At 48.8% G+C, this 9,968-nt stretch overlaps 1 protein-coding gene across 1 annotated transcript; it reads left to right on the top strand.

Moving 5' to 3' along the window:
- The first annotated feature begins 5,329 nt into the window (after nt 1-5,329).
- LOC125529284 (luminal-binding protein 2) lies at nt 5,330-9,210 on the top strand. The gene is made up of 8 exons (XM_087529390.1): nt 5,330-5,525; nt 6,223-6,490; nt 6,576-6,790; nt 6,876-7,118; nt 7,462-7,941; nt 8,030-8,184; nt 8,279-8,361; nt 8,462-9,210. The coding sequence occupies exons 1-8, from the start codon at nt 5,477-5,479 to the stop codon at nt 8,964-8,966; spliced, it is 1,998 nt and encodes a 665-aa protein (XP_087385516.1). The 5' UTR covers nt 5,330-5,476; the 3' UTR covers nt 8,967-9,210.
- The last annotated feature ends 758 nt before the right edge of the window (nt 9,211-9,968 follow it).

Below are 9,968 nucleotides of genomic sequence, written 5' to 3'. Positions count from 1 at the left end.
AAAACCGTCACACTTCAAATTAGTAACGCTAGCTAAATTCTTCGCGTGACGACAGCTGGACCACTGACCTTGCTCATTGATGAAACTATCGAGTGGGCCCATCGACCCCCCTGTTCTATCGCGTTCGAGCTTGGCGTCGCGACAAGTCCATTCACGTGATCATTGCGGTTCCTTGTGTCTTTAATAAACATATCCAATTTAAGAACAGAAACCGCCACGCCTCAAATTAGTAACGCTCGCTAACATCTTGGCGTGACGACAACTGGACCACTGATCTTGCGAATCGACGAAACTACCAAGTGGGCCCAACGAGCCTCATGTTCTCTCGCACTGGTGCTGGCCATCGCGGCAAGTACATTCACATGATCATCACGCTTCTTGGTGTCTTTAGAAAACATATCCAATTTAAGAATCAAAACCGTCACACTTCAAATTAGTAACACTAGCTAAATTCTTGGCGTGACGACAGCTGGACCACTGACCTTGCGCATTGATGAAACTACCGAGTGGGCCCATCGAGCCCCCTGTTCTGTCCTGCTCAAGCTGGGCATCGTGACAAGTCCATTCACGTGACCATTGCGGTTCTTTGTGTCTTTAATAAACATATCCAATTTAAGAATAGAAACTGCCACGCCTCAAATTAGTAACGCTCGCTAACTTCTTAGCGTGACGACAACTGGACCACTGACCTTGCGAATTGATGAACGAGCCCCATGTTCTCTCGAACTGGTGCTGGCCGCCGCGACAAGTACATTCACGTGATCATGACGCTTCTTGGTGTCTTTAATAAACATATCCAATTTAAGAATCAAAACAGTCACACATCAAATTAGTAACGCTCGCTAAATTTCTGGCGTGATGACAGCTGCGCCATTGACCTTGCGCATCCGCAAAACTGCCGAGTGGGCTCATCGAGTCCCCTGTTTTGTCGCGTTCGAGCTAGGCGTCGTGACAAGTCCATTCATGTGATCATTGCGGTTCGTTGTGTCTTTAATAAACATATCCAATTTAAGAATAGAAACCACCATGCCTCAAATTAGTAACGCTCGCTAACTTCTTAGCGTGACGACAATTGGACCACTGACCTTGCGAATCAACAAAACTGCTGAGTGGACCCAACGAGCCCCATGTTCTCTCACACTGGTGCTGGCCGTTGCGACAAGTACATTCAAGTGATCATCACGCTTCTTGGTGTCTTTAAAAAACATATCCAATTTAAACGCTAGCTAAATTCTTGGCGTGACGACAGCTGGACCACTGACCTTGCGCATTAATGAAACTGCCGAGTGGGCCCATCGAGCCCCCTGTTCTGTCGCGCTCAAGCTCGGCATCGTGACAAGTCCATTCACGTGATATTGCGGTTCTTTATGTCTTTAATAAACATATCCAATTTAAGAATAGTAATCGCCACGCCTCAAATTAGCAACGCTTGCTAACTTCTTAGTGTGACGACAACTGGACCACTGGCCTTGCGAATCGACGAAACTGCTGAGTGGGCCCAACGAGCCCCATGTTCTCTCGCACTGGTGCTGGCCGCCGCGACAAGTACATTCACGTGATCATCACGCTTCTTGGTGTCTTTAATAAACATATCCAATTTAAGAATCAAAACTGTCACACTTCAAATTACTACCGCTCGCTAAATTCTTGGCGTGATGACAGCTGGACCATTGACCTTGTGCATCCGTAAAACTGCCAAGTGGGCCCATCGAGTCCCCTATTCTGCCGCGTTCGAGCTGGGCATCGCGACAAGTCCGTTCACGTGATCATTGCGGTTCTTTATGTCTTTAATAAACATATCCAATTTAAGAATAGAAACCGCCACTCCTCAAATTAGTAACGCTCGTTAGCTTCTTGGCGTGACGACAACTGGAACACTGACCTTGCGAACCGACGAAATTGTCGAGTGGGCCCAATGAGCCCCATGTTCTCTCACACTAGTGCTGGCCGTCGCGACAAGTACATTCAAGTGATCATCACGCTTCTTGGTGTCTTTAAAAAAACATATCCAATTTAAGAATCAAAACCGTCACACTTCAAATTAGTAACGCTAGCTAAATTCTTGGCGTGATGACAGCTGGACCACTGACCTTGCGCATTGATGGAAATTGCCGAGTGGGCCCATCGAGCCCCCTGTTCTGTCGCACTCAAGCTGGGCATCGTGATAAGTCCATTCACGTGATCATTGCGGTTCTTTGTGTCTTTAATAAACATATCCAATTTAAGAATAGAAACCGCCACGCCTCAAATTAGTAACGCTCGCTAACTTCTTAGCGTGACGACAACTGGACCACTGGCCTTGCGAATCGACGAAACTGTCGAGTGGGCCCAACGATCCCCATGTTCTCTTGCACTGGTGCTGGCCATCGCGACAAGTACATTCACTTGATCATCACGCTTCTTGGTGTCTTTAATAAACATATTCAATTTAAGAATCAAAACCGGCACACTTCAAATTAGTAACGCTAGCTAAATTCTTGGCGTGACGACAGCTGGACCATTGACCTTGCGCATCCGCAAAACTATCGAGTGGGCCTATCGAGTCCCCTGTTCTGTCGCGTTCGAGCTGGGCGTCGCAACAAGTCCATTCACGTGATCATTGCGGTTCTTTGTGTCTTTAATAAACATATCCAATTTAAGAATACAAACCGCCATGCCTCAAATTAGTAACGCTCGCTAACTTCTTAGCGTGACGACAACTGGACCACTGGCCTTGCGAATCGACGAAACTGTCAAGTGGGCCCAACGAGCCCCATGTTCTCTCGCACTAGTGCTGGCCATCGCGACAAGTACATTCACGTGATCATCACACTTCTTGGTGTCCTTAAAAAACATATCCAATTTAAGAATCAAAGCTGTCACACTTCAAATTAGTAACGCTAGCTAAATTCTTGGCGTGACGACAGCTGGACCACTGACCTTGCGCATTGATGAAACTGCCGAGTAGGCCCATCGAGCCCCTTGTTCTGTCGCACTCAAGCTTGGCATCATGACAAGTCCATTCACGTGATCATTGCGGTTCTTTGTGTCTTTAATAAACATATCCAATTTAAGAATAGAAACCGCCACGCCTCAAATTAGTAACGCTCGCTAACTTCTTAGCGTGACGACAACTGGACCACTGGCCTTGCGAATCGACGAAACAGCCGAGTGGGCCCAACGAGCCCCATGTTCTCTTGCACTGGTGCTGGCCGTCGCGACAAGTACATTCACTTGATCATCACGCTTCTTGGTGTCTTTAATAAACATATTCAATTTGAGAATCAAAACCGTCACACTTCAAATTAGTAACGCTAGCTAAATTCTTGGCGTGACGACAGCTGGACCACTGACCTTGCGCATTGATGAAACTGCTGAGTGGGCCCATCGAGCCCCCTGTTCTACCGCGCTCAAGCTGGGCATCGTGACAAGTCCATTCACGTGATCATTGCGGTTCTTTGTGTCTTTAATAAACATATCCAATTTAAGAATACAAACCGCCACGCCTCAAATTAGTAACGCTCGCTAACTTCTTAGCGTGACGACAACTGGACCACTGGCCTTGCGAATCGACGAAACTGCCGAGTGGGCCCAACGAGCCCCATGTTCTCTTGCACTGGTGCTGGCCGTCGCGACAAGTACATTCACTTGATCATCACGCTTCTTGGTGTCTTTAATAAACATATTCAATTTAAGAATCAAAACCGTCACACTTCAAATTAGTAACGCTAGCTAAATTCTTGGCGTGACGACAGCTGGACCACTGACCTTGTGCATTGATGAATCTGCCGAGTGGGCCCATCGAGCCCCTGTTCTACCGCGCTCAAGCTGGGCATCGTGACAAGTCCATTCACGTGATCATTGCGGTTCTTTGTGTCTTTAATAAACATAACCAATTTAAGAATAGAAACCGCCACCCCTCAAATTAGTAACGCTCGCTAACTTCTTGGCGTGACGACAACTGGACCACTGACCTTGCGAATCGACAAAACTGCCGAGTGGGCCCAACGAGCCCCATGTTCTCTCGCCCTAGTGCTGGCCATTGCGACAAGTACATTCACGTGATCATCACGCTTCTTGGTGTCCTTAAAAAACATATCCAATTTAAGAATCAAAGCTGTCAGACTTCAAATTAGTAACGCTAGCTAAATTCTTGGCGTGACGACAGCTGGACCACTGACCTTGCGCATTGATGAAACTGCTGAGTGGGCCCATCGAGCCCCCTGTTCTGTCGCGCTCATGCTGGGCATCGTGACAAGTCCATTCACGTGATCATTGTAGTTCGTTGTGTCTTTAATAAACATACCCAATTTAAGAATAGAAACTGCCACGCCTCAAATTAGTAACGCTCGCTAAGTTCTAGCGTGACGACAACTGGACCACTGACCTTGCGAATCGACGAAACTGCCGAGTGGGCCCAACGAGCCCCATGTTCTCTCACACTGGTGCTGGCCATCGCGACAAGTACATTCACGTGATCATCACGCTTCTTGGTGTCTTTAATAAACATATCCAATTTACGAATCAAAACCACCACACATCAAATTAGTAACACTCACTAAATTCTTGGCATGATGACAGCTGGACCATTGACCTTGCGCATTGATGAAACTACCGAGTGGGCCCATCGAGTCCCCTGTTTTGTCGCGTTCGAGCTGGGCGTCGCGACAAGTCCATTCACACGATCAGCATGCTAGTTGGTGTCTTTAAAAAAGATATCCAATTTAAGAATCAAAACCGTAACGCCTCAAATCGGTAACGCTCGCTAACTTCTTGGCGTTACGACAACTGGACCACTGACCTCGCGCATCGGCGAAAACTGCCTTGTGGGCCCACCAGGCCCCGTGCTCACTCGCGCTCGAGCCGGGCGTCGCGACAAGTCCATTCACGCAATCGTCGCGCTGTATTCTTAAATTTCATTCAGTTCAATATAATCCAAAGTGCCACGGCTCAAATCGGAAAGATTCTTGTTGAAACCCCCAACGTACAAATTGGAAACCTGCATTCTGCTTCTGGAAAACACCAGACAGGTCGTTGCTTCCTTGCCAGAGAAAGCAACCCCGGGCGGACCCACCGGCCAGACGTCGACCGACCGGCACAGAACGAACGAGAACCATCCATCCATGCATCCACGCGACGCGAGCCAATCGGGCCGCTCCGCGTCGAGGGGGCGCACCGGGGCCGTCGGATGGGCGGCGCGGACGGCCGCGGCGACCCCAGCACAGAGCCCGCCCCGATTGGCCCGGGCCGCCACGTGCCCGCAGCCGATTCGCCCAGCTTGGCCCCGTGACGTTCCGGCCAGCGCGACGGGGGATCTGGCCACCTCCGGCCCCGCCGTATATAAATCTCACACACACGGCGCAGTCTCCTTAAAACTCAAACCCACTTCCGCAAACGGGATCGAGACAAGGCCGAGAGGAGGAGGAAGAAGGCTCCGGGAAGCTCGAGAAGAGGCGAGGAGGAGAGGAGAGGGATCGCGTTGCGCGTCGTCGTGGCGATGGATCGGGTCCGCGGCTCCGCGCTGCTGCTCGGCGTCCTGCTCGCAGGTATGCGCGGTCCCGATCTCGATCCCGATTTCTTCCCGTTGCTCTGTTTTTGTTTCGTTCCGCCAGATCTGCGTGTTCGGTTCCCGGAGCTCGATCCTGGGCGGTCGGGGGTGACGGTGATCCCGCCGCTGCCTGGCCGACGGATCGAGCTGGTTATTTTGGATCGCTGTGCCGCTTCGCTGGGATCGATGCTTGCGAGCCGTGGGCTGCGTGATCTAGATTTCGATGCATGCTATAGGGACGCTTTGATCCGTGGTTTAGTTGCTCGTAGAGTGGAGGGCTTAGGTTTAGTGCTGCACCGCCGCCGATTTGAATTGTTCAATTGTTCTGTTGCATTAATTGCTCCCGCGATCTGTCCTTAAAATTGGTAGGATGCTGCTGCAGGCTCGCAATTCCGCTTCTCGCTTATGCAAGAGTTTAGGACAGTTTGATCAAGAGTTGCAAGGGCTTTGCATGATTTCATTATCATTATAGTAGTACTAGTGACACTAAAAAAGTAGCGCCTTAGGGTAAATGTTTCGGTTACAGGGGAGATAATAATAATTGGCAATGGTGGCCGAATTGAACCTAACTGAAATCAGCTCAACTAGTGTTAATATTTTGAATTATGCAGCTGTCTGTGTGCTAATGCCATTTGAGACTGGGTTAAATAATTGAAAATGTTGCTTACCTGCTGCTGCTGCTGCTGTGTGTGCAGGATCGCTGTTTGCACTTTGTGCTGCAAAGGAGGAGGCCAAGAAGCTCGGTACCGTGATCGGTATCGATCTCGGTACCACCTACTCATGTGTTGGTGTGTACAAGAACGGTCATGTTGAGATTATCGCCAATGACCAGGGTAACCGTATCACACCCTCATGGGTTGGGTTCACCGATGGGGAGAGGCTCATCGGTGAGGCTGCAAAGAACCAGGCAGCTGTCAACCCTGAGAGGACTGTCTTTGACGTCAAGCGTCTCATTGGAAGAAAGTAATACCTCTTTCCTGTTCTTCTGCTTTAGCATCTTTGTGTAGTGTTGATTTGTGGTGCCTGACCTGTGTACATTTTCTTCCAGGTTTGAGGACAAGGAGGTGCAGAGGGACATGAAACTTGTCCCCTACAAGATTGTGAACAAGGAGGGCAAGCCTTACATTCAGGTCAAGATCAAGGATGGAGAGACCAAGGTCTTCAGCCCTGAGGAGATCAGTGCTATGATTCTTGGAAAGATGAAGGAGACTGCTGAGGCATACCTTGGCAAGAAGATCAATGACGCCGTTGTCACTGTTCCTGGTTAGTAATGGTGCAATTCAGTTGCTTACTTGAACTGTTGATTCTATGAATGTCATTGCTCACTTCTATTTGTTCCTGTTTTCAGCGTACTTCAATGATGCACAGAGACAGGCGACCAAGGATGCTGGAGTGATTGCTGGCCTCAATGTGGCTAGGATCATCAATGAGCCCACTGCTGCTGCTATTGCCTATGGTTTGGACAAGAGGGGTGGCGAGAAGAACATCCTGGTGTTTGACCTGGGTGGTGGTACTTTTGATGTCAGTATCTTGACCATTGACAATGGCGTCTTTGAGGTGTTGGCCACCAACGGTGACACCCATCTTGGAGGTATAACAACTTTTCCTTGTTACCGTGCCATTAGGGATTGTCTGAATACTGCATATAGACTATATGATGCTGCTGGTTAGGCTACTGTCACCTGCTATTCATTTAATAAAGACATGGTTATTCCCTAAAGATTTCAATATAGAACAAATAATTTTGATAGCTCATCTTGCAATTGATATTCATTGGTCACACAATACTCTTGAGTAATCTTTCAGTTGACTATGTACTGCTTTACTTGACAAAGGAGCTCAAATGATGTGATCGTGATTAGTTTGTCATCTCATTAGCTGTCAGTTGTGCATTCTATTCGCCCATACATATCTGAGCTGTATATCCTCTCCAGGTGAGGACTTTGACCACAGAATCATGGATTACTTCATCAAGTTGATCAAGAAGAAGCACGGCAAGGACATCAGCAAGGACAACCGTGCTCTTGGAAAGCTGAGGAGGGAAGCTGAGCGTGCCAAGAGAGCCCTCAGCAACCAGCACCAGGTCCGCGTTGAGATCGAGTCCCTCTTTGATGGGACTGATTTCTCGGAGCCATTGACCCGTGCCAGATTCGAGGAGCTGAACAACGACCTGTTCCGCAAGACCATGGGACCCGTGAAGAAGGCCATGGATGATGCTGGCCTTGAGAAGACCCAGATCCACGAGATTGTTCTTGTTGGAGGCAGCACCAGGATTCCCAAGGTCCAGCAGCTCCTCAGGGACTACTTTGACGGCAAGGAGCCAAACAAGGGTGTGAACCCTGATGAGGCTGTTGCCTTCGGAGCTGCAGTGCAGGGAAGCATCTTGAGCGGCGAGGGCGGTGACGAGACCAAGGGTAGGATGAATCTTTTTACAACCCTCTAATATTTACCTGCTGGTGTGAAGCATCCTACTTACACTACTGTTATCTGATCGTGATGCAGATATCCTCCTCCTCGATGTGGCGCCCCTCACCCTCGGAATTGAGACTGTTGGAGGAGTCATGACCAAGCTGATCCCCAGGAACACAGTTATCCCCACCAAGAAGTCGCAGGTTTTCACCACCTACCAGGACCAGCAGACCACCGTCTCTATCCAGGTAACAAACAATGAGCAGTCTGCTTCCCTTTCTGAACTTATCAGTGTCAGCTTGCTGGAGCTTGACTCTTACATATATCTGCTACTGTGTTCAGGTCTTTGAGGGTGAGCGCAGCATGACCAAGGACTGCCGTCTTCTCGGCAAGTTCGACCTTTCTGGCATTCCCCCAGCTCCAAGGTTTGTATCTATCAAATTCAGAGACAATGCGAATATAAACATCCGGTGCAATACATGGCAGGTTGACTGATTGTGTGTTGTCTGCAACTCAACTTTTCAGGGGCACTCCTCAGATTGAAGTCACCTTCGAGGTTGACGCCAACGGTATCCTGAACGTGAAGGCTGAGGACAAGGGCACGGGCAAGTCTGAGAAGATCACCATCACCAACGAGAAGGGCCGTCTGAGCCAGGAGGAGATCGACCGGATGGTCAAGGAGGCGGAGGAGTTCGCCGAGGAGGACAAGAAGGTGAAGGAGCGCATCGATGCCCGGAACCAGCTTGAGACCTACGTCTACAACATGAAGAACACCGTCGGCGACAAGGACAAGCTGGCTGACAAGCTGGAGAGCGAGGAGAAGGAGAAGGTGGAGGAGGCCCTCAAGGAGGCGCTGGAGTGGCTGGATGAGAACCAGACGGCCGAGAAGGAGGACTACGAGGAGAAGCTCAAGGAGGTGGAGGCCGTGTGCAACCCCATCGTGTCGGCGGTGTACCAGAGGTCCGGCGGAGCTCCGGGCGGCGAGGGCGCCGACGGCGGCGTCGATGACGAGGACCATGACGAGCTGTAGATGGTTTGGAAAGGAACCAATTTTTGTAATGGGTTAGTAGGGGCGAGGAGACATGGATAATTGGTGCTCTACTTACTTTGTGTTGTGGTCGGGGGTGGTCGGGTTTGTTCGCGGAGACTGCTGTTATTAGTCTGTTGGCCGAGTTGTAGAGAACTCTCTTTGCTGCTGCTGTTACTTCCTTCTGATGTTTTTTCGTTTTGTTATTATATAGCCGGATGAAGAAAAGATGATGCAGTTTTATCTATACCTCCTGTGTGGCCTCTTTCAGTCGTACTCGCTTCTGTTGCAGTTTCTGGTTGTTGCTGCATCCTATTTTTTGATCTTTCAGTATTTTCAAAAATGGATTGATCGAGTAAAAATAAAGTTCCGTAGAAAGGAATTGATCCTGTAGAAGAAAAACAGTAAATAATGGAGATTTCATAATGGAGATAAAAAACAAGTGGCTGGAGTTTCTTCAAAGCTTGTGTTGGATTTGGTTGGAAGTTGCAGCAAGTAGACTGGTTAAACGAGCTTTCACGAAGAAAATAAAGTTGGCATTGATCAAAGCCATGCCGCATTTTTCAGATAGAAAGGAACAGAGAACGAGAGGAAGCGCGGCGCTGCTGCATGCCGCTGCGATTAGTCCCATCTCGCTAGTTTAGGCGCCGCTAAACCAGTTTATAAGGACCTCACTTGAACAGGATCTGTTCTAAGGAGGCAAGAGCGTGATTAACGGCCTGGGTTCATCTGATTGGTGCATCCAACGGCTGTAGAGGATCGTTCCTGAGTATGTACAGAGTTCCAAATAGGTTTACATGAGGGATCGGCAATTCAGAAAGAGACTTTCCATATAGGTTTGCTTGCATATATATGAGGCTGGCAATTCAGAAAGAGAGCTCTATGGAAAGCTAAGTCCAGCTCAACTTTCAACAATTTCCAACATTTTTAAAGCAATCCTTTGATGTCCTATTAACTCCATAAAAATATTATCAATTGCTTGCTTAAGAGTTTGAAACACTATCC

This window comes from Triticum urartu, chromosome 6A (assembly GCF_056163025.1).
Source record: "Triticum urartu cultivar PI428250 chromosome 6A, HENAU_Tu73, whole genome shotgun sequence".
NCBI lineage: Eukaryota > Viridiplantae > Streptophyta > Magnoliopsida > Poales > Poaceae > Triticum > Triticum urartu.
The sequence above is the reverse complement of the archived record's forward strand: the minus strand, read 5'-3'. Positions and strand labels throughout refer to the sequence as shown.

Bases quoted from the DNA above. Each gene is read 5' to 3' on its own strand.
- LOC125529284 (XM_087529390.1), top strand. From the start codon at position 5,477: ATGGATCGGGTCCGCGGCTCCGCGCTGCTGCTCGGCGTCCTGCTCGCA. The intron at 6,491-6,575 runs GTAATACCTCTT...ATTTTCTTCCAG, and splicing joins AAGCGTCTCATTGGAAGAAA to GTTTGAGGACAAGGAGGTGC. The intron at 7,942-8,029 runs GTAGGATGAATC...ATCGTGATGCAG, and splicing joins GGGCGGTGACGAGACCAAGG to ATATCCTCCTCCTCGATGTG.